This window comes from Erithacus rubecula (genome assembly GCF_903797595.1).
Source record: "Erithacus rubecula genome assembly, chromosome: 2".
Classification (NCBI taxonomy): domain Eukaryota; kingdom Metazoa; phylum Chordata; class Aves; order Passeriformes; family Muscicapidae; genus Erithacus; species Erithacus rubecula.
Window position 1 is genome coordinate 68,726,383 of NC_136685.1, and position 27,197 is coordinate 68,753,579.

Here is a 27,197-nt window from a genome sequence, read left to right on the forward strand (position 1 = left end):
GCCTCCCCGTTGCAGCAGAATGCCTCCTTAACCTGAAATGACATGGCTGGCTCTGCTGGGACATACAGTGAAGGGGTGTCACTTTCCTGACTTGGCATGCCAACGTCAGCAGTCCTGCTCCTGGTGCTATGATCAGTCTGTAGTGCTGCATGGCCTCAGCTGTTCCTCAAGGCTTTGCCCAAGGACTGGTGGGAGCTGAGACAGCTGGAATACCAGTAGATTTGTTTAATGCCTGCATGCATTTGAACTGGATACACTGGGAGATCTGGTTAAAAAAACAAAACCCCAAGTGTTGTTTATGCCAGCTGGGAAAGAGGCCTTATTACAGGACTGTGGTGGGATTGTAAAGAAAAGCTTGGATAGAAGCAGTTTATGTGTGAAAGCCTATAAAAAGTAGCATGGGCAGAGTCAGCATTTCTTGCATTTAAATTGTAGGTTGTTTGAAAGCATTATTACAGGCTGCTCATTGCTGTTTGGCTTTAAACCTTAGTCAGACTTCTATGCAGTGCTGATATAAATTAAAAGTGTCCATAAATAAAAGTCTAATAGCATTTCAGTGCATAGATACTTTTTTTTTTTCTGTAATACACAAATAATTTCAAAGAATTATGAACTCTAATAGTAGGAGTGGATGCTGTAGTATATGGTGTGAAGTATGGATTCTGTGGGCATGCTGAATCATGTATGTTCCCCTGAAAATAGCCTTAAAACCTGTTTTGAAATCATGCTCCTTGGCATAATGTTTATGACAGTAAATCTTTTTGTGGTTAAAATCTAGAGGTAGTACCTGAGGCCTAGATTTGGACGTTTTACTACAAGTTTACTGAACTTAAGGAACTTGCAGTACACAAGTATTTCCAAGTATCTGGCTAACCATAGTACTAAACACACAATCCTGTTCTCATGCAATTGCGTAACCTTCGAATTTTTATAAAGATACCTTTCCTACAAGCTGAATTTCGGTTGTGTGGCTATTTTGTTCCCTAAAACAGAAACAATTGCAGTTTTAACTAAGAAATGAATCTTCCTTCTAGTAGTTAGAAAAATGATTGTGTGTGGTTTGTTTTCTATAGGAAAGAAAATCTAGGCTTCTCAGTATATATAGTTTTGAGGAGAGAATGGCAGAGATGACGAGTGTCATTCTTTAAATGGCAAATTTCTCAGCCTTTTGCTTTCACAGATAATACAGTAGAGTTTGGTTTAAAAAGAAAAACAAAAACAACATCTTTCCCACCCTTAATCCTTAGTGTTTCTTCCTTCTCAGCTTCTCCGGGTGCTAAGAAGTCCCCAGTCTTGGTGTTTGGGCTAATGTGCATGCTTTATTTTTAAGGTAGTGTGTTACAGTGTCATTAAGGTTGAAAAAGACACCTTAACGTTGAGTCCAGTTGTTATTGAAAGTTTACCCAGTAGATCTCAGACAACTGAAAAAATTCACTGATAATATGTAATAATTTAGAAATAGGTAGCTGTGCTTTTTTGTGTGTTGTGCATCAGCATGCCTGCTGATGTAATGTGGCTGGCTATGGAAATCTGATGTGCACAAAGTGCTGTCAGAATATATTTTAAGTGATATAGCTGAATGAGACTTATCTTCATACAATTTTAGTGCACTGTTGTAATTTGCTTTAGTGTTGTGTTATTTTTAGCTCTTAAAGATGTTGTTGCTCTGTGCCCTTTTTGGATGGGCAGTGATGAAACTAGGAAGTTGAATAGTCTCATGTGAGAGCAGAAAGCTTTGAAAAAAGTTTCAAAGTACTTATTTTCTAAATGGTTTCATTAATTCCAAAGCAATTATGGTGTTAAATTAAAAACACACTCTTAAAATTTGTGTTGATGGACTTACTTCTCTGTCAAATTTTTATACAGTGCCAGAACAGTGAGTCATGAGTCTGCTTCTCTTGAAGGGAACAGGGAGTTAGCCATGGAGACCTGCCAATTGTACAAACATATTTAACATTATTAAACAGTTGTTTGAATCTGAAATATATTGGTCAACTTATTTAATCATACTATAGACAGATTTAGACTGACACAAATCAAAGAATGCTTTAGACCCTTCCTAGCTGCAAAGCCATGTGTTGTGTTTGCTCCTCAGCTTGTAAGAGAGAACTTTCACCTCTGGTGACAGTGCTTTTCATCTACTTTCTTTGGGAAGCCTCAATTAGGTATACCTGGGGGATTTATTTGTGTGTTCTGTGTTGTTGACCTTTTTTTTTTTTTTTAGGTTTGCAGTAGACTTTGGTATCAAAACTATCAGAATGGGTTATGTTGAGTGTTAGGGGAGGGAGCTATTACTGCTTTGAAGTACTCGCATATCTTGGATGTGCTTATATAATTTTTTTTTTTTTTTCCCCTGATAAGCAGTTCGATTAAGTTAATGGAAACTAGGGCTTCATAAGATTGAAGGACTGCAGGTTTATTTGCAGTGCCTTCACTGATTCAATTTTAAAACAGCACCTTTTGGTTAAACTGGCACAGTTTTGAGAATAGGCACGTCCCACCTAACCTGGCTAGCAGCCTGGAAAATGCCACTGTGTTGTGTTACAAAAGATACAATCTCTTTTTCCTTGCCATTTGTAAGCTTGCTCAGCCCTCTCTTTGCCTTTGGAGGTTTGAGACTTGCAGCTTTACAAGCTGAGGTATAGGAGAGCAGAAAAACTCATTAATGTTTAAGCACTTTTATCTCTGTTTAGTAGAGGTAAGAGCTGCAGAACTTCAGCTGGCAATTGTGTTTTAGTTCTTCCTGTTATGTCTGTCTTTAGCACTGGTTTCAGTTGCTCGTGGATTCACCTTTGGAGATGTGTTTCAGCAATTGCCCTGCTCACCTCAGGGCTCAGTCAAAGCCTCCATGCAAGGAACATGCCTTCTGCTGTCCCCATGCTGAGAATCAATACCATTTCACCCTGGTTAATGCCTCTTGCTTGATAGTTTCATAAGAGCTTCTCTATCCTATTTTTTATTTGTTGATGTATTCATCAAGGTGTAAGTGCATCCCACATGCACAGTCATTTCCCGAGTGTCAGATTTAAGCATCTGCAGCTCTGTTTGGTTTTTTTTCCTGTGCCATGTGTAAGAACTGGTGAAATAATCTAACCTGTATGCACATTTCTTCAGCAATTCAAGAGCTGAAGAGCATTTCTTGGAGCCTATGGGCATGCATGGATTAAAGGAAGAATACTTGAAAATTAACTTTTTGTGGTCCTGTTGAGCACAATTAGAATTGAATGGTAGAATACCAGACTAGACATTGCTCCAGTGAAAAATACCTGAGCTGATTTTTGCTGGGTGGCACCGTGGCTACATTCTAGCTGTTTGGATCCAAACTTCGTGTGGCTCTTCTAGCCCTAGAGAGTTCAGTTGAATGTGGCCACTGCACCAGCATGAAAACTGTTGCCTTCTGGCGTGTGTCAGTATATTAGGATGTTTGAAGTGAATGTTGTGAGCAGGTAAATGCCACATAAAAATGAAGACAGGAATAAGGCCATGATTTGAGGAGGAATTAACTGCTGGGTTGGCAAAGCTTTTTCTGAAGTTTAGTCTGAGAAATCAGCATCTGATGGGCAAGTTAGAAATAAGTAATATATAAAGGTATTAATATATTGTGCCAAACTTTTGATGGTATGGTATGGTATTTTCTTTTGTATGCTTATGAAATGTGGTTCTGTCTAAAGCAAGTCTTGTATTGACCATTGCATTGAAAAGCCTGGGAAGGAGGGAGGTAGGTCAGGTTACTGAACTCCCTAGAAGGTCATGGAAGATGTAATCCATGTACATAGCTGTGTGCTGATTCTATTAATAGTGTAAGCTGCTATGTCAACTCTCAGTTTTTCCTCTCTCCCTTCCTGTCTAAGTTCATTTTTCATCTGTGTTCTTAGTTCAGTTTTCCTTCACTTTGCCAAGCTTTCCAACTTTGCTGCTAAAACTTCACAAGATACCAGAGAGGTTGACCTGTGTTCGTTTTTCTTGTCCTTGCCTTCAGTTGCTTGGGTTTTTTCCTGAAAGAGCAGCTTGCTCTGCTCTTGCAAGAAGATGGCACAAATAGCAGGTGTATGCTACAGTCAGTTTATTGGTTTGGATGGTGGGGAATTGTTGGTTTCTATTTCGGTATTTGGGGTTTTCTTTCCTTCACTCTGCAGCTGAGTGTTTACCATACCTGCAGAGAAAAATGCAAAAGAAAATAACGGTTCCTAACATCTTTGCTAATGGACAAATTAAATGGCTGTAGTGGTAATTTAATATTAGAAGAAAGGGCTTAAAGATCTGCGATTCAAAGCTGCTGCAACATGTCAGTTTTTTCTTTATTTTAGTTTCTAACTTAGAGTTTCCTCTCTTCTCTGAAGGATATGTAATGCCTTGATTAATTTTTAAGCTGCTAAGTAGCAGTTTACTTTCCTCTTGCGTGTTCTCCAGTTGCCCATGACTGCAAGGCATGAATTTTTAATAAGAAATCTTTGCAGGGCCTGATATTTCTCTACAGCTTTTCTAGTTTCGCAGTGTTGATGTGTCTGAAAACTTAATTCTCTAGCCTTGCTTACCAAACCATGGAGGATAACAGCAGGAAATTTTACTCAGATGGAAGTTAGTACAGAAATACTTAGATGAGCTGTGTCTCAGATTTATTTTGCCCTTTTTTAGATGACTCTGTTTTGGGAAAGACTGTCAGGAGTTTCTCCCTGTTTTTCTTCCTGTTACAAGTTTGTCTGTGCTTGTAGAGGATTTGCAGAAGACTTATGAAACCAAGCCAAGCTGTATCATGCTAGCATGTGTAAGTCAGTAATCTTGGTCCTGCTCACAGGGGATACTAAACCAGTCTTTTGTTCCTTTGATTTGACTGTTACTTTTTTCAGCCTGTGAAAAATCATAGCCTGATGTGTGCTTAAAGTGAAATGTATTTTCTCAGAACTCTTGTTTGTCAGAGATTAATAAATTTTTGAAATAGAAATATATCAGAGACCAAACAGGGCTGGGTAATTTTTAAATTTTATTTTACTTTTCTTTGGTTCTTCATTGCAGTGGTGTGAGGTTTTTTTCTTTCTTTGAATAATCTGTCACATGTCCAATGCCAAAAATTTTCAAGTGAAGTCTTTGTGAGCACATCTGATAAATTTTGGTAGGAAGTCATCGGTCTTGCATTTAGACATCTTGTTTTGGTCACTGAGATTTGCAGTTCCTTCAGCAAACAGCAAAAGTGACATCTCCTTGACTGATGCAGCTTTGATCTGAGCTTAACATTTATTTTATAAATTAATAGAACACACATCCTCTCCATTATATGTTTGTGGTTTTGGGGGTTTTCCACCCCTTAAGGAATTTTGTGTTCTCATATTACTGGTGTTCTCCTCTCTTTCCTAAGAGTTTGCTTTAGTGTTTCCTTTTTTAAAGCAACAATACCTAAGCTTGCAGGCATCCAGCAGTGAGGGGAATGGAGAGAAGAAAAAGTTTCAGTTTGTTTACCTGCAGGTCTGCCTTCTTTGTAGCTGGGAAAGGCTGTCATACTCCTGTGTGAAAGGAGCTGAGACTAGTCCCAAATGAAATCATGTTTTCAGCTGCACTGTTGTGCTATGCCTCCCAGGGCTGAGTCTTAGCTGATATGCCTTTACACAGTGAAAAAAAACTGTATGGACTATGGTTTATTCCCACTGACATTACCTTTGTGCATTTTGTTGTTAATTAGAGTAATGCCTGACACACTAGGAATGCCTATTCTTAGCAAAAAATCTGTGGTTTCAATTGGTTCTTCTGTTAACAATTTAATATTGCTTATTAATTGAGCTCAAGGCCTTATTTTTGGGACTTAGAACATCTGCAAACAGAACATCTGTATGCGAATGAGAGGTCAGCAGGAGCTCTAGTGTGTGAGTGCTTCAGATTTGATAGACACAAGTTGGGCAGATATCAGTGGTGGGAGGGGCACTTTCATGCTTTCTTGATTACTCATGAATTCCAGAGGGTATCTTAGGACAGTGCTCATGTGCTACACACGAGTGCTCAGCCTAAAACAGAATGCTCTTGGGTTAAAGGAGGTTAATATTAAAAATGTTGGCACAGAAATCCTGTGAGTGAACAAATCCAGTGGGGACTTAAATATGTTTTTTTTGCAGAAAGTAAGATTACTGAATGCTTAAAAATTGTAATGCCCTAGAGGGACAGAAGAGGAGGCTCCTTTTCTGTTAAGAAAATGAAAGTAATATCTTGAGTTGAATTAACTGATTACTCTTATGGAACTACTAATGAGACAGGTGGCTTTTTGTTTTGGAAAGCTAGAAACTTTATTGTTCATAGCCCAAAATGTTAGGGAATCTTGGGCTTTCAGGTCTCAAATGCCCGGCTTTACTGACCGCCACTAACAGTGTTTGGGGGGACAAAGTGCCACAGACACAATTTTTCCCTTGTTGTTGATATATATGTCTTTGCTTGCTTATTTATACTGTAAAATGTTAAAACAACAACCAAGGCTTCATTATTTATGTGGATCACTTCTTTTTCCTTTCCATGTGGGTAATCTTGCACTACATGACAGTTTGGCATGAACTCACTTCATACTGTTGCACAAAGCAGTGTAATTCCCATGTTCTATAAGTTTTACATTTTGTACCTTTCCTTATCATTGGTAAATTGGGGACATGGCAAAAGCAATGTATATTATGCTACAGCAGCTGAATTGCAAATTTGTTTGCTTTCCAATTTGCTGCTAAGGGCTGATTCATTCTCAGAGTTATAACAAATGCATGTTAGATAAGTTATCACAGCAAAACTGTTTCTCGTCACTTGGAGTTGATGATAGGAGCAATTTCAGACTGAATTAAAAATCAAGAGATCTTTTTAAACATTGAAAGTATTTTAGACTCAAATGATTATATGAAATGAATACAGCTGCTCATTATGTGAAGTTGGTGACAGATGCTGTTTCCCCAGACATTATAGAAAGTGTTGCTGGTCCTCTTTTACTTCAGCAGTGTTGTGTGAAATATTTTTTTGTTTGAGTCCAACTCCTCATTATTAAAGTGAGAATTAACATTGTTCTAGCTGCTTGATCTCAAAGTTCTCCTCATTCTGAGTTTTAGTAGCTGTTTTCATACAGATAGTGAGCAACAGTTAATGTCAGGGTTTAATTTGCATACATCTCAGCAAAGCCCCTTAAATTAAAACTTTCCTGTTGTTAGGAATACTGTTACAGAATTGGATCTGGATCTGCTTTCAGCACTGCTCACGCTCCATGAGAACTTGGTGCAATTTATGTGGTACATGGGACCTTTTTGTCAAGAGTGTTGGCTTTCAGTGGAAACCAAATATCTTCCTCTTCCAGTCCAGCTTTGCTTTTGTTTTCTTCCTCTTTTTTTTTTCCTCCCTAAGAAAGGAAATTACAGAACCCTATTACATTAATTGATTTCCTTAACTCTCTGTTTTGATTTCTGCGGGTTTATCTTCCAGCAGCAAAACTGATATGTCATGACTTTGCTAAATATTAGATCACGTTTTTGATACATGTAATGTTTTCATAACATGAGTCCTGTAATGATAAAGGCATTATAACCACAGTAAAGAGGTTGGGAAGCTGAAGTGCTTAATCAAAATTAGAAGTAAATTTGGATTTAGTATTTTTGAGTACCTTTCATGCAGTGTAGTCACTTTCAAAGGATGCAAATGAGGTTTGGCTTTATTTTTAGGAGTCTTTAAAGTTACAGGCTTGCAATTTGGCAAATACTGTGTTCTGATTTTTGCCTAGACATAGCTGCTAAGAACAGCTGTTTCTGTTAGTAAAGTATATATGGAAATAAAGATTTTTAAAAGGTTGCTGCTATAGCAAAATCCATTCTGCTTACTTGTGATATGCAAATATTTTACTGATTGAACTGCAAGTACTTTAAACTGTTTCTCGGTTTGCACAAGCACAGTTTACCCAGCTACCTGCACTGAATGTATTCCTCAGTGCTTGCAAGTAATGCATACTCTGGAAAGGTTTATTTATAGGATGTAAAAGGGAGGGGGAGACAGGAGAGGAAATTAAAATTACCAGTATAAAGCAAGAAATCACTTTATTGGGAAAATATTTTTGTGTGTTACATGAGAGGTGAAAGAGTTTGCAATGCAGAGGTCTGACTTAGAGTTCTAACTAATCCAGGCTAAATCCAGGACAGGAATGTTTGTTTATAGAAGTTTTTACACAGTCATTGAGATTAGCAGTATGTTGCTTTGTTGGTAGAAACTCACCTTTTTGTTTGGTTTTTGGTTGTTTGTTTGTTTAATTCATGCTGCAATTTCTTGCAGGTAGGATATTGTCACTGCAGACATATGAGTGCTGTGGTAGCAGAGGGTGACTTGACCTGGAAAACTTTGTTCTGATTTCTTTGAGAAAACTGAAATAATAGCTATTTCTAGCAAAGGCATAAAGATACAGGGATGTGCTGTGCAGCGAACCAGTGTGCTCTGATAGCTCATCAAGCTAATCAAGCTATCTGGGAGCAAGGGCCAGTTTGTTTCACACGCACATCCGCATGTCTGAGGACTCAGAAATCGCCTTCCAGGGGTCTTTCAAGTCAGCTGAGCAAAGTGCAGCATGGGAAGTTTAATACACTGCTGTACTGGGAGTTGTTTGATGTCAGAAGGTTATTGCAGATTACTGCTCGGTGTCTGTTTTCCATTTCTCGCTTCTTGACTAAAAAGGATGTTTTTGTTGTACATGTAGGTTTGTTTCAACAAAGGTTCAAAGACCTCCTATGTACAGGACAAAACACAAGTCCAAGAATGCCCTTGCAGTGATCAAGTAACATGGGCTACTGGTTTTGTCTAAAAGTCTCCTAATAATAAAAGTTTGACAACATTTTCTGAGAAGGAATTCTTTGCATTTGAAGCACAAGGGAAAAAAAAGATCAAAAGATAGCTGTCTGAACTTGAGTCTGGAAGATTTCTTATCACAAGGAGAAGCTATTACATTACACACAAGACATTCTTCCTCTCTCCTGTGTCATTCAGGGCAGGGAGGTCTGAATGGTTAGTCACAACATGAGAGTAGCCCCACCTTCCATGCCTTAATTAAGTGTTCCTCTCAGTGTCTTTCATCTCTTTGTTGTCAACATCTGTTGGTGTTCTAAAGAGTTTTTAACTAGAAAGTAAACACAGCTAAAAAATTTCTTTGCACGTTATTTCTGGTTTAATTTTTCTATTGCTTATGTATTAATTACTTAAGAATTAATATAGATAAAATGTAGACTTTTCCCACACATAGAGATAAAAGTAACTCTTGTATTTGATTCTTTGACTCCAGGCTATGGTGGCTTGTTATCCGGGCAACGGAACAGGATATGTGCGCCACGTTGATAATCCAAATGGAGATGGAAGATGTGTTACATGTATATATTATCTTAATAAAGACTGGGATGCCAAGGTATGCAATAATTTCTTTCTAAATTGTTTTCTACATACTTATACACACACACATTTGTTACTGCACCTTTGCTTGGGGTTTTTGTTCATGTCGTTATTTCTGTGCCTTAGTTGTGTTTTTATGTTATGTTAACTGTGATTGTCCTTTGCCTCCCTAATTCTGTTGTTTTGACAGCAGATAAAGTCGAAGCATTTTTTATTTTCGAGGCTTTGAATTATATCAGCAGGACCTTTTTGACAGTAAGATTGAAGGAAAGTGGTAAATACCTCCCTATACACAAAGAGAAATTAAAGACAATTTCATACATTCTTAATTTAATTTTTCCTTATATTCCTGTTGAGTCTTGAGTTTACTGTTTGTGCAACTAGATTACTTATTTGGGTATGCTTATAAAAAGAAAGATGATGTAACTTGGGAGCATTTTCGGATAAGCCAAGTGTTACAGTCATTGCTACATCAGTATAGTTCAAAGCAGCACAAGTCTTACTACAGTTCAGGTGGTCTTAGAATTTACTACTAGTGGCTGTGATAAAGTGAATTTTTAATAAGGATTTTCCTAGTGATTCAATGGGACTAGGTAGATTCAAAGAAATGATGTAGCTAAATGGCAGCATTGAAACCATGAAATAATAGTGCTAAGACAGCATTGCTAATTCTTTGATTTCTCTACCATTAATGATGGAAAAGTTTATTCTCATAGTGTGTGGGGAAAAAAAAGATAAAACTACTGATGCTTCATCATGCTAAGGGTGTAGAATGCCAAAGAGTACATAGGATTAGTCATATTCTGTGCATTGCATGCACCAGACGTGAATGACACAAATTGCAGATGAGAGTTGTTACTTTTTTTTTCCCCACTCATAACATACTTGCATAAAACTGGTAGATTAGAATGATCAGATGGATGCACTTCAAGCTTTCTGATGTGTTCTTTTGACATGTGAAATTGAATCCTATAATTAGAAAATAATTTTTTTTTGCCATGATAACATCTTTGTGTATCAATGTACTGATTGTACTAAAAACTTGAAGTGCACCTTTGGCACATTTTTAGTTGATTTGTGGTTTCTCTCTTAGAAAGAAAAAAGAATGCATACCTAAGTGTAGAAGTCAAGAAAACTGCCTTTCGACAATCATTGTGAAAATTTTACTTGTTGGATATTTAATTTTTCAACAAAGGCATTAATTTCCTGCAAAATCTATTTAAAATTACAAATTAATATACTACCAAGTATATTGTTTATTGAAAAAAGAATCTCAAACTTTCTTTTTGGAGAAGAAATGCATCTAAGTTGTCACTCGTTTGCTGACTTAGATCCCAAATGTCCCTGTCATTTATATCAAATTGTCTTGTTAGTACTTGCAGTGTTATGTCTGTTATGACATGAAGGTCTAGGGCGGCCATCTATAGTTAGATTTAACAACATCAACACCATCAGTAGCTAGTGTGACTTGGATATAATTAACCCCACCTACTTGTGCTTATTTCTAGACATACACAAGTAGGTTCAACTGTTTTCAAAACCTGGAAGAGATCTAAATTGACCTTGACTAGTACAGATTCAAGCTTTAGTTTGAAATTTCTTACTCTTTCCTGATTTCAATTGCACATAAACTTGTGCCACAGTTAAGTGAAATAATCTCTTTAATGGGGAAAGGTGAAACTCAAATGTAAAATAAAGTGTTTCGCCAATCCTAATCAGGGTGTTTTAGCCACTTGTGTAATATCAGTCAGTCTTGTCTTTTTTTTTTTTTCTTTTTTTTTTTTTTTTTTTTTCTAATAGGTAATGCATCAACCCTCCCCCTGTCTAAGCTCACAGCTTTTACTTAAACATGAATGCATGTAGCATTCTGAAATCATTCAATGAAAAATGTGTTGAGCATTTTGCTAAATGAAGTGTATTGACAGAGAAGCCATTGATTCATAATTTCTATAACACCTAATAAAGGCTTTTGTTCAGTTCCACGTGTCTGAAATATTTTCAAATGTGATATTCAGGACTTCTAAATACAATGAGACATGGCTCTCAGGCATTGTTTGAAAATATTTCATTTGTAGGTAAGTGGAGGCATCCTTCGGATATTTCCAGAAGGTAAAGCCCAATTTGCTGATATTGAACCCAAATTTGATAGACTGCTATTCTTCTGGTCTGATCGCCGCAACCCTCATGAAGTACAGCCAGCATTTGCTACAAGGTAGGAGTGATGGACTCTACTGCATGATGCCTGTCTTAGAAGGAATTGAGAGATTAGTGACACTGACTAAAAGGACAGTTGTTTCTGCTAATGGATGATTAGGCTTCCACTGTGTTTCTGAGTTTGTAGTGTTGCCCAATCTCTTATTTTGGAGAAAATCTCCTGAGTGTGTAGGTGGGAAGTTTCTGAGCGTGTGCTTGGCAGAACTGGGTGGGAGCACACAGAGCCATAAGCACCCCACCTTAGCCAAAGGGTGCCATCTTCATTATTTCTCTGTAGTGGCTTTACACCCTTCTCCCTTCCCTTTGTGCTTAGCACCCTACTGTGTTACTGGAAGATTGACTTGGTACTTCAGCAAAATGCTCCGTCATGCTGGGAGGGAACTATCTGAAAATAGTAATTGTCAAACTGAGCTACGACATTGTAGGGAATTAGGTGAGGGTTGTGGAACAGAAACATATTTGTGATACACAAATATTTTTATGGAGTACTTGAGAAGCTGCTCCCAGTCTGAACCACAAGGGGAACTTGATCTCTCTTTTGTCTCAAAAAAACATACCCAAAAAAAAAGATACCCATGTTCACTGGTCCCACATGACATTTCCAGATAGTGGCAACAGGTAAATCATTTGGGTCATTGATCCTAACTTCCTATTGCCCATGTTTTAACATGTTTGGATGGCCAGAGCACTGAACATTGACTGGAGCTGTGAGATAACACAACTACATTTGCAAGAAGTAACTGCAAACTGCCTTCAGCACATCCTCTTGCAGTTTTTCCAGAAGCTGTACTGCTTTCCCCTCCTGAAAGAGTTCAAATCCCAGAAGAGTCAGAGGATGAAATGCCATTTACTAAAGCTCCTTAAAGTCTTTCCTCAATAGCTGGCATTTTGTATTTAAATCCTCTACGGGCAGTGGGAAACCAGAGGAGCCGTGTAAGAAGGGATAGTTAGTAGTCCCATGTGGCAAATGTCCAAAAATAGATGATCATACAGTGTGACTCAGTGATGAACTTGACCTAGTAAAAAGATGAGGTCACAGGGCAAGGTGATGTGGGCAGAGATTTCATGCTGGACAAGAACCATAATAGCAACTCATTAGGAAAAAGAGTGCAGACTTAGAGCATCAGTATCACTCTTTCAGTGATTTTTCAGATAATACCTTCTAGTAGGAAGAAAACCTCAAACCCACTGCTGCATGCTTTATGAAAACTTTCCTCTGTCAGCTTGCAGAAGTATCATTTAGGTTGTGTGTCATGTCAAGTGCTTCACTGGTATTTTGCTTCATAGTTCAGGAGTTCTTTTTTCTTTGTTTCCTTAGGTACGCAATAACAGTGTGGTATTTTGATGCAGATGAAAGAGCACGAGCTAAAGTAAAATATCTAACAGGTAAGATCTTCTTAATATCATTGTTATTTTTTTTGTGGAAGAGTAGCTAAGTGTAGCCTCACCTCCTTTAGCCCACCCTCTGCCACAAAAAGAGAGTGGCATAACTTGAGTTAGGTTTTACAGGAAATGTGACCCAGGGATTGAACTCTTCCTGGGCAATGATTCATGAAATCCAGGTCAATGTCTGTCCTGCTTACACTTCCTCTGAGACCTGAGGCTGCTCAGTATTTCTACAAGGGGCATACAGTTTCTCTCAGCTCTTGTCTCCCTAATGTATGTAAAGATTAAGTACACCAGAGACTGTAGGACACTGCAGAAATGAATGCTCTGGAAACAGTTTTGATTGAATATAGGGGTTCAACAAGTGAATACAACTTTACTTGACTTGAATGTTTGTATTGGAAAAACAAAAGCCTAAAATTAAAATCTGTAATCAAAGAATGGACTCACTTCCTTAATTTCCAATTTCACCTATCTAGCATCTGTTTTCCTTCTCTGGCTTCTCCCCCAAGAGGAAGTTGATCTAATTTTCCTGTTCAAATTAGCATTATAAGGAGAAATGGTCTAGGACTTCTGTCATGCTTGTAATTGCCATCACAATTTTGTGTTTGTTACAGTAGTTTAAAAATAAACCAAAATCAAGTGTACTGCAAGTGCACGCACACACGAACATGGCTTTGTCAAGAGCTCTGAAACCAGTGATGTTGAAGACATGTGCCAGTCATTTCCAACTGAGACTTCCATTCATTGCTGTCTGGAGCTCCTAAGCAGCTCCAGAGCTGTACAGCTCAGTCCAGTCCCTCTGGGTCCAGTTCCTCAAAGAGAACCCCTTGACTCCAGTCAGACAGGCTGTCCCACTCCTTGGTGGCACATGCCTGGCAAGGCATGTTGATTTCCCAGGAAGTCAGCCTGCCTGTCTCTAAGCCAGCCTTCATGTCACAAGAGTGCAACTCTGCAGCTCCTGGAGTCTGCCTTGCTGGATCAGAGCTGTTTTATTGTCTCTGCACAGCTTCAGCTGCTGTCCTTTCAAAGAGAGTGCAGAGAAATCGTTGAGGGAGGCTCAAGCCTGAAGGGAAAGTGCTCCCAACTCTGCCCACCTCCTTTTCCAGGGTCCCCCTAAACTGCAGGCACTTAAGGAAGGAAGGTTTGGTTGTTTAAATTTCACAGAATCACAGAACCAGTTAGGTTGGAAAGGACCTGTGAGATGATTATATCCAGCCTAGGACTGAACACCACCCTATCAAATAGACAGTGACACTGAGATGATGCTGCCAGAAATGGTGACTCCACCACCTCCCTCTGCAGCTCATTCCAATGTTTAATCACCCTTTCTGTGAAGAAGTTCCTCCTTCAGTATCAGTTTGCTCTGTAATGGGTTTATATTACCATATTGTTGTGGTTTCAGTTTTCATTTGCATTTAAAATTGTATTGTTTGCTTTGTATCTGTAGCAAGAATTGTGCAAGATGCAATTTGTTTTCTACTGACAATAATATATGAAATTATAAAATTAAATGTCATAAAATAGAAAATGCTTCACTTTCTGGATAAGTGTCAGTCTAACTAAAGCCATGAAGAGTATGTGTCAGTTTTTCTTGCTTATAGGATATTGTGTTTTGATAGTAGAACATTTTTCTGGAAACTGATATAGACTGTTAGACTGTACTTTGATAAATGCTGAAAAATGCCATTTTCCTTTTCATATTTCTGCAGGTGAAAAAGGTGTGAGGGTTGAACTTAATAAACCTTCTGACTCAGTTGGGAAAGATGTTTTATAAGCCTTTGATTTAGCAACTCCCCTTGCTATTCTCCCTGATAAATCTTGATGCTATCTATTAACTTTTGAATGTGAATAACAAGATAAAGGAAAATCAACAACAAACCAACATCTTAATATGGAAGCAAACAGTGTTTCAATGCTGCATCAAAAAGAAGGTTCTTTGACTGCTGAAGCATTGTACTATATGATTGTGACTCCAGGCCTATGACTGCTTATGTGAAGAAGATAAGCAATCAGTAAGAAACACCATATGCATCTGGACATAGATAAGTGCCCTACATAGAATTTGTCCATCTTTATATTTTGCCAGACCTGTCATCCAGCTGAATCCATTTCATCTCTCCCTTTTTTTATATGGTAAAAGTTTGAATTTTGGGTAATTTTTGTATGACCAGGTACAGTTTATCAAAATTGAGTCTTAAAAAAAAAAAAAAGAAAAACTGAAAAAAAGAAAAAAATTACAGTATTCTCCAATATAACATGGATCTATTTTTGTAAAACTGTTCATACTGTTCTCCTCTGCCATGAAAGACCTAATTTTAATGTAAGGGTTGCCAGTAACTGATAATCACTTTAATTTTTTTTACAACTTAAGTCAGAAAAGGAGCACTTTAATTACCAGCTAAAAATCTGATTGTTTTATATCATATCTCACACTAATCTTAACTTTTAAAGATTGCTGCTGTATTTTTTTTTGTTTGTTTGTTTTTTGACTATGTTCTCTTGAACCTTATTAACAAAAGCAAATCAGTATCTTGCTATTAGTAACATTCAGTTTGTGGTTTTGTATGTTGGATCCACAGAGGGGAAGTTTCTGTCTCTTTTCTTTTTTCTTTGGTTTCTTTTTTTTTATTTTTGAAGGGGGAATGTTTAGTTGTTTTTTTTATTTTTATTTTTTAAGTGACTGGCACTAAGTGAACTTGACACTATCGGTTGCTGTCATTGGCTTTGGGGACCTGGTAAAAACCATCAAGTTACAAGAATATACAAGGGCTTTCCTAGGCTATTAGAGGTACCCAGAACCTCCTTACTTACTTGACAGAAATTTTTGAGCTTTCTCCCTTTTCTAAAAAATACTTGCCACCCTCCTTTCCTTTGTATATAAGTTAATGGACTATCTAAAATTCACTTTTAAAAATTTCCTTTTCAAATGTTGGTGTCCCATGCAGTCTGTAAGTTGACACCTTGATCTATTATATAGTATCAAGGAGGTGGTCAGCACACTGAAGCTGAAGTGCATCACTCTGTAGGCTCCTTGTGCAATAATACATCTTTAAATTTTCACTGTTGCTGAAGGATTTCCCCAAAAAGGCACTGTCCTTTGATCAATACTGAGGTATATTCTTAGTAAGAAAACATTTGCTTTCTTTTACATTGTTTTTACTTTATCCAGGAGATGGGACATCACAGAATAAAAGTGAGATGTGCAGAAACTGTGATATTCTTATTTTTAAGAAATGGATGTTTTGGATACGGATTTTTTTTCTTCTTCTTTCCTTTTTTTCCCTGAGCTTTAAAAGCTTGAGAAAACTAAAGCAAACCTATCAAGGACAGCATTCATATTTAGAGGAGTTTGGGGGTTGTTCACCTTACCCACTGCATTTTTCTATCTGTCCCTTATTTCCTTACTTAGCCAAAACAATGTGAGTGTACAGAAATATTTCTGTATATATTACAACCTGTGACAATTTTAGCATCTGTATAGTTTGTATTCAATTAAAGACCCTTTCTATGGAAAGCTCAGTAATTTTTTATTAAAAACATTACTATTGTTCATGTAAAACATGAAAAAGCTAATAGTTTAGTAACAAACTGACAAAACGGGGGAAAATTCAGTATTGGTATATAATTTAGGAGAACCAACAGAAAGCCCAGTTTTGTTTTGATTTCACTTTTCCTCTTTTTGGTAAGTTCTTGCCCTGTACAGTTCTCTTCCTCTTTCCTCTTTGCTTCCCAGAAAAACAGACAGGATACCTTTACTGTAAGTGCCTCTGCCAACCTGGCCAAGGAGTGCAAATCTTCATTACTGTCTGGTCTGCAGTGCTTTTAGGCTACCAATGAAACAAGCAAAAAAGTCACCTCTTCTGCTTCATCTTCATTAGTACTCCTTTAACAGAAGTTTGGTTTTGTTTTAGAAATGTAGGCATAAGCCTTTAAACTCATTTCAGTCCCTCTGTAATTCAAACCGCTGCAGTTAAACAGCGTATCAAATTCTAATCACACTGTAGGTTTGTGCTTGCCAGACAGGTTTAAAAAGTGCTTAATTTTTCACTCCATGTAAGTCATTACAACAGGGTCAACAAATCAGGTCAGCCATTTCTTCCATGTCCTTTAGAAACTGTTCATTTCATGTCGGTTGAATATTCAGTCTTGAGCATCACCAAGCAGGTCCTTGTTTTAAAACTATTTTTTAAACTGTCTTATGATCTGTATGTGTCTAGTCCTGGTTAAAAATAAAGCTTCATAATGCTATTTTTATTCATGATGTTAGCTGGCTGTGAAATATGAGACCTTTATCTATAGCAGGCAAAGAAATTCAGGATTCATTTACAGGTTGCCTATAAAGTTGTGTAATTTCAAAGCAGTGTTCATTATGAAAGAGCTCTCAAGTTGCTTGTAAAGCTAATCTAATTAAAAAAGATGATGTATAAAGGTTCTTGAAAACTGTGTGGTTATTTATCATCTTTGTAACTTTTAAAACTACTCTATAGCAACTAATTTATGAATACCTCCTGATAAAGGGGGTATGTGGAATTTTGGTTGTTTTGTTGTGGGTGTTTGGTTGGGATTTTTTCTTGCAGTTGTTTTTTGTTGTTGTGTTTTTGGTGGGTTTCTGTTTGGGTTTTTGCTTGTTTGTTTGTTTGTTGGGTTTTTTTTTGTTTTGAATCAGAGCTGTTTGTGCTCTGGAGAAGGATCTGGGATCTTTTTTTTCTTTAGACTGCCTACAATTATGTGGGTGTGGCCACCATTTTCCTGATGATTTCCTCCCTCATAAACAGCACCCTTTTTAGGCTTTCTGAAGAGTCATTATGATGCAGAGTCAGCTCTAGTTTTTTTCACCACTTTTTACAGGTGTGTGAGGTACAGAATAAGCCACATTCAAATGGGATTTGTACAGTTTAATGGGATCTCCTCACTTTTACATGGCTCCCAATGAATTACGGGCCCTTGAGAGAGGACAGAAGGATGGTGGAGTCTGCAGGTACAAAACTGTAAGAGATGTCACACAATATTCCTCCACTTTGGACAGGCTTTGTAATGACAATGGTAATCAAGGAAGCAGCTGTCTGGCTGTGCTTCTGCCATCACTCTAGCTTTTGTGAAGCCCCCTCATGTGCTTGTCTGTCTTCAGCTAGCTCAGAAAGAGTTACCTGGATCTTCAGATAGCTCCAGCATTAGTCACCTTTCATGGCACTTGGGTGCCAGTTGTGCTCATTTCTGTTCTAAGGTGATGGTTCTTGGCATTTTTGTTTTAGGTTGAAACACAAGTGTAGCAGCACTGAGCTGATGGCCAAGTGCTTTGAAGCTTTTTCCATGTTCAGTCCTGTATAACTTCTTATAAGTTCTCTTGAAAGTATCTCTTCCCCATCCCGGTTTTACAGTGAACAGGGAAGAAACCTTTCTTGCAACCATCCTCTGTAGACCTGATTTGGATTTTGCTTTGCTTTTTTAATTACCACATTGTTGAGGGCAATGTGCAGAGGGATTGTTTTGCATAGAAAAGTCAAGCACTGCACCAGGGAAAATGAAGTGTTTCTCTTGGGTGTTTCTCAGAACAGACGTTTGCAGATTTGATAGCTGACAGCCTTTATCAGATGTAAAACATCTGGCTTTTCTGGCAACTTCAGGAATAGAAGGAGCACATCTCCATCATACTGGTAAGCACAAGGAGACTGAAAAGTGCAATTTCTTTGTATGCTGAATGCTTTGAAAAAGGGGAGAATGTCAAGTAACAAGAGCAAACTCAAAGTCATGAAACTCCAGGAGTCTAGCATTTGTACCTTGCCTGCAGGCATGCAGATAGCTGCATGCTCTTGCAAATACTTACTAGGAATTTGAGTACTGAGTAGCAATGACTTTGAAGAAATTCATGAGTCTCAGCTGGATTTAAATATCACCTGCTCTTTTGGAGGGGGTCCAAGTAGGGATCTGTGGGTCTCCCATTTTCAGCTAATTTTTCTTTTTTCACATGTAGAGCTTGAATGTAAGTAATTACTGTCTTAGATAAGACAGTATTGAAATCTGTAAAGGAGCTGTGTTCACTCTGGAACATCTGCTGGATCAGAGTTGCTTGACCCTGTCTGTTGGGGGGTGGATAGCAGCTGATGGAAGCAGGTTTCAAGGTCCTCTCTCCTACCAGGCACAACCAGTTTCAGAGAATTTGCTCTTTTACTACTGCTTACTGAGTTTCATCAAGCTTTTCCCAGTGGCTTTGAAGTTGAGTGAGTATACAGAACATTTATCCCTTTCCTGAAATATGAAAAAAAACTCAACCCAAACTCATAGCTCCCAAATGAGTTGGCTCTAAAAGTGGAAGGGACAGATGAGATGTAACTTGCCAACCTCTTGGGGCTAGGCACAAGTCTGTAGCAGGAGAGGGAGGGAGTAATGGGTTGAATAGAAATGGTGTAATAGGATGTGAAGAGACTGGCACATGAGACCAAGATAAAACATGTTGGGTGGGTATGAGGAATATGGGGCATTCCAATTAAATATATGCTATATAAATATATAGGTGTCTGCTATGGGAGGATCATGAAGTGTGGGGAAAATGAGTGCACAATATGTTTTTCTCAGAAAAAACAGTTGATACATCCCATCCATCCTTTTTTTCATGGATGTGTGTTGCAAACAAGCATATTTTTATTTTTGAAGATGAGATGTTCATAACTTTACTTGAACTAGGAGTTGGTTTCCTCATCTGTATTCCAAAAGTAAGTTGTTGGACATCCTCCTTATTAAATATGCAGCTTGGGATTAAACTTCTAATTGCAACAGTTTATGAGGTCTTATGGAGAATTTACTGTAACTATCTTTGTATATAATGTGGTGATGAATGCTGGAAGAAGTGAGTGGCTCATTTAGCCTCTAAGCCCAGTACCATTCTTTCCATGTGGCTAAAAGTTTGCAGGGCATGCCTCATATCAGAGTGTGAGGGATGTAAAACAGAGATGGGCTAACCAATTACCAGGATCACACACAGGCAAGCTGTGTGATACAAGGCACATGCTTTAGGGTCTGAGCTGAAACCCATTATTTCTTTAAAATACTGGTGGAGGCAGGAAGTAAAATTCCAGCTCTGAATATTCTAAATATCCAGTGCTCCTTGTGGGTTTGTCTGTCTGTGTCAGGGTGGTTTGTCTGGGTGGAACCAGTTCCTCTACTGGGTTTGTTTCAAGGGCTGATGTGGTTCTATTTTATTTTATTGAAAAGCAAAAAGATGAAGCCAGCATAACTGAAGTGTAGAGATTTGTCTCCTACTCACAAATGAAAAGCCTAGTGCCTAATATCATATTGGGTTGTGACCTGGTATTTTGCTACCTAAAGAAAGGAAGGGTCAACCAAAAAACCAAGAAAAAACCTCTAAACTATCTGAAGGCAAGTCAGATTTACAACTTTGGATGTAAATATCTTGCTTATGTTACTGCATGTAAGCAAACTCGATAAATCTATTAATAAAGATTGCATGATAGCAGAAAACTTGGTGGTAGCTCTAAGGAGCAGAAGCAAACTAGAATTTTGGAGCTGGATTAATGGCTGTTGGAATCTTGAGCATTTTTTTCATGCTGCAAGACAGGAGTGAATCAACCAACTACTACAGAAACAAACTAAGTGCCACCACCCCTAGATCTGGGAAGTACAGTGTTGGTGGGTGCTGTATCATGAGTTACTGTTTTTATAGGAGCACTTGGGAGCATCTTTGGACGTCAAGGAGAATATTTCCTCGGGGAAAATGTGATTGTGGACACTGCTAATGTTTGCCAAAGGGCCGTGGGTAATAACAATCTGTTTTCTGAGATTAGAGTCCAGTTGATGGTGTTCTCCATAGCAAAGAGCAAAGTTTGAGCTGTCACATTAGACATACTTATTTTCCCTTCACTTCCCCTTCCCCAGCCACAATATAATAGTGAGTAATGTGGTGCTGGGCACGTGTTCTGCACAGTCATGTTTTAATGAACAGCAGAAACTCTACAAAATTAATTCAATCCTAAATATTTCTTGTATCCAGCAGAACTCCTGAAAGGGTGTAGATAGCAATTTCTAAACTTCTTTGACTACTTTTATTTTTTCCCACCTGCACTCTAAGAACACCATAGCTGTTTGGGTTTTGGGGTTTTTTTCTAAACCCTTTATTCAAAATAGCACACTAGGAAATTACTGTATCTAGCTGGGAGTTTCTGTAACTGCAACATTATGCAATGAGATGAGGAGAGAGGGCACGTACTGCACGATAAACCCAAGGCTTATACAAATCCAAGAGGGCAGGCAGGGAGCAGGGGGTCACCTGTGGCCAGGCTGTGACCGGACACCAGGAGCAGGATGCAGAAATGAGAGAGAGAACAGGTGGGGTCCTGCTGTGTCACAGCCAGGACAAGGCCTCGTCCCAAAGCAGAAAAACACGTTCATTGTGTCCCAGAGGTGACAGACACAGTGCTCTCTGACAGTGGGAGGATGCTGTGTGAAAATCCTCTGGGGCAGGGATGGAGGAGTGGGGAAAGTGGAAGGGGGATGGTTACACCTGCTTACAGTTTCCCCATGTGAGAGTGCCTGGAGAGCAACTGCTCTGCTTCCAACCTGCCCTTGCCATTCCTGCTCCCACATGTGCGTGGGAGCCTCTCCAGCCCCTTGCTACCCCTGTGCTTTTGCATCCTTCCATGGCTCCCTGAGCACTGTCTGTCCCACCTGCTGTGGGACACCTGAGCTGCAGGCCCTTCTCTCCTGCTGTGTCCCTTGAGGGGGGGTTGGAGTAAATTATAACACGCTTGGCTGAGGAAAACAGTTGGGGTGGAGTTTTTTGTGAGGTGACAGCTGGTCACTGCTGGTGGCTGCCTTTCCAGGTGGTCAGGTGCTACCAAGCTCTTGGCTGAGGGCTGTAGAAAAGGCCTTGGGAAGAGTCATCCCCAAGTCATGGCTGGCAGAGCAGCCTCTGGCTGGTGCTGCTGACTCCTGGGAGGCCAGCTAACCTGGAATTGCTGGAGGTGCTCCCTGTGCTTTGCACAGGTGGTGAGGTTATACAGCTGAACCATGGCAGTTCATGGGACATACCCTTCTCCTGGCACTGCATTTAGAGTCCCTCAACCGTGCCACAGCCACCCAGCAGCAGCTTTCAGTTTGGGTAGTCTTTCTGTTGAAGAGAGGTAGAGAGAAGGAGTTTGAAAACTATTGCAGGACTGGACACCTGCTTGCCAGTTTCCTAAAAATGGTGTCACTTCAACACAAACTCACATCCACGTGTGAAAACATGCTGAGGGCTGGGTTCAACCCCTCCTTAATAACTCATAGCTGGGTGAGGATGCTTGCCCAACAGCAGAAGCCTCTCATCCCTCTCCTCTCCTCTTCCTGATGAAGTTGAGGCAATGTTTCCCTCCATATCTGCTGCATGGACTGACTGCAGCCTCTCTATGGTTCAGTGCCTGCACAGCAAGGATGCTGCAGAATTGTCTTGCAGAAGATAACATTTCTGGGATCTGCACAGGGATTAAAAGGGAGATGGCATTAAGGCAACAACTTTTCAGTGTTTTCCTCCAAACTGAGAGCTCCCCATTCCTTCAGGGGATGCTTGTGTCTAATGTTTGTGTCCATAACACCTTGCAAACAGCTCCAAAGTCATGGGATTGCTTATCACTCGGGATGTATGTCTGCTTCAGCGACATTGCATTTCATGGCCCAAGCCCAAATGTCAGCAGTGAGACCTCTTGGCAGAGTTGTTTTAACTGGGAAATGCTGGCTGATAGCTTGGATAGACTTAGGGTTTTGCAGTGCATGAAATACCTCCTATTTCCTCTCACAGGATGCTTTTCTGGCATTCTAAATCTCTTCTAGGTAGATTCAAAGTTAATTAAGTCTGAGTTTAAATTCATGCTGTCTGCAGGGTTGATAATCCTCCCCTCCACACTGGGACTTGGAGAGGATTCAGCAATTAGGCTTGGCAGGGCAGAGCTTCCTTGTACCTGTCCTTGTGTCGTGGCACCTGCCCAGCTCCTGCCTGAAGTCCCCCAGTCTCTGATCCATGTGACAGGAGACTTGTCCCTCATCCCCAAGGCCTGCCTGGTGGCAGTGATGAGAGCTGCCCATCCCAACCTTGCAGGGAGAGAAAGAAATGGACAGCTGGAGATCAGCTGATGGTCAGAGATGGTGTGAGCACCTCTAGGCTGTACCAGGGCAAGGGGAAGCAGGTGGACCTTAATTGCCTTCAGCTGTAATTTCAGTTTGACCTGAAGTGCTCCTGGGTTGTTAGGTGGAAACTTAGGGCTGTTTATGTGGGAAGGGGCTCCTGAAGGTGGTTTGGTCCAGCTCTCCTGTCCTTAAACAAGGTCACCCAGATCTGGCTGCCTAAGACCATGTGCAGTTGGGATTTGAGTATCTTCAAGGATGGACACTCTACAATCTCTGCAGGAAACTTGTTCCCATGCTCAACCACCCTTGCTGAAACAAATTTTTTTTCTCTAAATTAAATTTCCCATGTAGGTACTGCTGAATGTAAATCAAAGGAACAAAAGCAGATTTAAGACTGGAGTCTCTTACAGCTATCCATACTCCATCTGGTACTGGTGCCATCCTCTTTGAAGCCCCTGGGGTGTTGGCTTATCTTCAGGATGACTCTTCCCTTTGGATGTTTCTGTTTGCTATCTGCTGAGCTCTAGCCCACATCTTCCCCCATACTTTTTATGCCACAAGTAACAGCCCTCTGAAGAGAAGGTACTTGCAGTAGACACAAAAAACTATGATCCAGAGATGGACATCAGTTAAAGAAAAATAAAATAATCACTGCTTTTAAATTAAGCCATTGTGAAGCAAATACTTGACTTGTTGGGTTTTGCCCCTTCAAAAATTCTTTGTTACACAGTTTAGGAAATGTCATGTCAAAGACCTACTAAGGCAAATTATGTGAATGAAAGGTGATGGATGGAACAGAGACAGGGTGAGCTATTGAGGCCAAGCTGCTGTACCTGCTTAGAAATTAAGTCTAGTGTTAAAGCAGACTGGCCTGGCAGAAGCTAAAAGGAAACAGGAATTAAGGCCATGGCCACGTCCCATTTTAAGCTTTCATACCTGTAGTACACTATTCTTCCCTGGGGCTGTTACACCCCTCTGGCTCTCTGGTTTAGCCCAGGCACAGGAGTTTTGTGTTTCATAAAGCCCTCTGACCTCCTAAAACTCTCCTGCATCGCTTCAAGAGCTGTGTTGATGCCACATGGTGACAGAAAATCAGCTTTGTCACTGCATCAGGTGCAAGCAGTGCAGTATCTGTAACCCACAGAAAGATGCCTTGGGGTTACTCCTGAGCCCTGAACTAGAAAAATTAGCTGCTCTCATCTTCCTAGTCCTTCTTGCAGCAAAAAATCACTCACAGAATCTAGTTAGCTGTAAATTCCTCCCCTCCACCACCACTATTCCTCCTGCTTTAACTTGTCAGGGTTGCTGCTGGTCCACGTTCAGCCTGGAGTGCAGCATAGGTGAAATACAAGCCTGCAATCCTGCACTCTGTTCTCTCCCCACCCAGGTTAGAGGGGAAGAAATAAGAATTCCTTACGTGTAAGGAGTGCCACCTAATGGCCTGTTGAAGGATCCCAAAGCTACACACGGCCTGAGATCTTGACCTTTTTTTTCATACACACGAGTCTATGAAATCACATGCACAATTTTCCCATATAGTGAAATGAAAGTCTCTTTCATGGCCTGTCTGCCCACAAACCACACTTCAAAGGTAATTTTTTTGCAGATAAATCCCAAGGCATCAGGACAGTAGTAATCCAGATGCACGTAAGAAGTTGGGCATTTCAGTTTGGAGTGTGGAACTGATGAATGCTGGCTATCTGTTAAGGAGCAGCTGCTGGAGACCAGCAGTTTCACTGCTGCCTTCACCACGTCAGGCAGCAACAAAGGTGCTCCTAGGGGGATGTAGGCCAGGTGTATCCTCACCAGGTCTCCCACTCCAACCTGTTAGTGGCCTTTCAATTTCAGGGGACAAGATTTGACAAAAGGCACAGACGTGGTGTTCCAGGGTGATCAGACCCAGCAGTGGTGAAGCACACTGCTGGGGTGGCACTTTGTTAACCTTCTCCAGCCAGAGTAGTCTGCATCATCCCACCATCACCATGGATTGCTCCAAACACTTGGAAGATATGTCCATCTGGCTTTTTCCTCATAAACTTGCTGTTGATTCCTTCTTGCTGTTACCCTTCAGTAAAGTGTATCTTGCTTTACTCAAAGAGATGCTGTGTGTACAGAAAATACAAGAGAACTGAGAGGCTCCAGAAGGACACAGGAGGAAGAAAACCCTCACAAACCATTAGTCTACTGCACGTCCTCCTGCTGCACCAAGGGAAGTTTGAATAGTTGCTTTGCAACTCAGGAATTATTATCCACTTCTTGTGCAGTTCTAAGCCCTCTCTAGCCCTTGATTTTGTACTAGATTATTACCTGGTGACCTTCATTACACTGGCCCAGAGGCAGATAGCACAGCCTGCTCCAAATAAGCTGTAATTGTTTTCTTGGAAAATGTTCCTAGAAAAGGTGCTTATATACCAGGCTCCTGATTCTACACTCTGAGCAGCAGGGCCTGCTTCCACCTAGACATAAATAGCCTCCTCATCAGCTTATGCAGGGGCATTAGGGTTGAACTGGCTGTGAGAATACACTTCTCCCCTGACCCACATATGTCAGGTGAAAACAAAAAGAGGTTGGATAAAAAAGAGGTGAATGCACACAACTGCTTTTAAAATATGTTCTAAAACAGACTATTTCTGTTGCATATCTTCTTGCAAGTATTCTTTTCTCAAGCATTAAGAAAAGTTCCTAGATAACATTTCTGTAAAGTAAAAAATACTTGCTAATATTCAACCTCAAGATTTCTTGCCTGATAACCAGTTTCAAGACAACTGAAGAGCAATCTCTTATGATACTAATGAAAGGGCCAATAACTCCCACTTAGGTAGCTTTGACCTCTGGAACTCCTCTCTGAATTATCCAGAGCAATCCCAGTAGGTCACCCCAAAATGAGATAGCTTTTTCCTTTAGTTTGCAGAACCTTCTGTTGACAAAATGCACACACACACTTGACCCTCCTTCACAGCTGCTTTGCCTCAGAAATCGAGTTTATTAACTTGTTTCTCAGATTTCCATTCAGGCAACTTACTCTGCACTTCAGTGAAGCGTGTTTGCTCAAGGCTCACTGACAGCTTGTGTTGTTCCAGGCACTATCTAAACTCGCTCAAGGACAAAGACAACAGATAGAGAAGGTGAAATTTCTCACCTTTGACCCAAATTGAGCAGCCCATTTTAAAAACATGCTGGTAGTCATTGTTATCCTTGTAGGTAGGACACTGTATTCAAGCACAACATTTTACACAAACAGCATTTGTAGTAACATACCCAAAATGAAGGTGGCTGTGACCCATTAATAACAGCCTGCAATAAATTGTAACTGCAAAGGTTTCCTCTCTGGATAAGAGATCCTGGTATTAGAATACTTCCTTGTAAAAACATACATGACAGAGGTGCTATTTTTCCATAGCTAATCCAGAATTGCTCAATTGTTTGGACAATGATCTATTTTAGGATGTGTGTATATGAGGGACAGACTTGCCTACAGCTGAAGTTCCCCCCTCCCTCAACAGGCTGCACTATTCAATAAATTTTTCATTTGTTTTCTGTTTGTCATTCAAATTAACAATTCAAAAGTAAAAGAAGACACTAGGAAAAAGTCCCCACATTTAATAATACCCACAACCTTTCTCCTTTACTCCCATCTGTCCCAGTAGGAAAGACAAATGAAGAAACTGCAGAGAGCAATTTTAATAGAAAGATCTCTCTAAAATACTTCATGATGTGAGAAATGCCTTGTGGTGCAACTCGCATTCTCACCTTATAAAACATAAGATAACACAAGTATTTTTTGGTAGTCCTGTCCTTGAAAATGTCAAGTATCACTGGAAACACTGATAGATGCTGGAGCTTCAAGAAGGAAGCATTGAAATTTAACATGGCAAAGCAAATTTTACTATCAGTATTTGTAAACTTTTTCACAGAAGTGTAACATTAGTGAAACTGTTTTAAAAACAGGATGGAGAAAGAAGCAGTTGATGCAACCTGTATTCACCAGCACCTGTTTTTACAGGGAAGACTAAGAAGGAAAAATGTTAATACAGAAATGCTCTAATAAACAAGACTGTTATCAAATATATAAGTGAACCCACTGGTAAATGACACAAAATGGCCAGGCTTAG

At 39.7% G+C, this 27,197-nt stretch overlaps 1 protein-coding gene across 1 annotated transcript in view; it reads left to right on the top strand.

The window, feature by feature from the left end:
* Positions 1-17,400, top strand: part of EGLN1 (egl-9 family hypoxia inducible factor 1) — a 33,433-nt gene extending 16,033 nt beyond the window's left edge. The window contains exons 2-5 of the mRNA XM_079330395.1: positions 9,266-9,385; positions 11,445-11,581; positions 12,902-12,969; positions 14,682-17,400. Of these exons, the coding sequence (XP_079186521.1) occupies positions 9,266-9,385; positions 11,445-11,581; positions 12,902-12,969; positions 14,682-14,746 (390 nt within the window). The 3' untranslated portion in view covers positions 14,747-17,400. The remainder of the gene's footprint in view (positions 1-9,265; positions 9,386-11,444; positions 11,582-12,901; positions 12,970-14,681) is intronic.
* Positions 17,401-27,197: the final 9,797 nt, after the last annotated feature.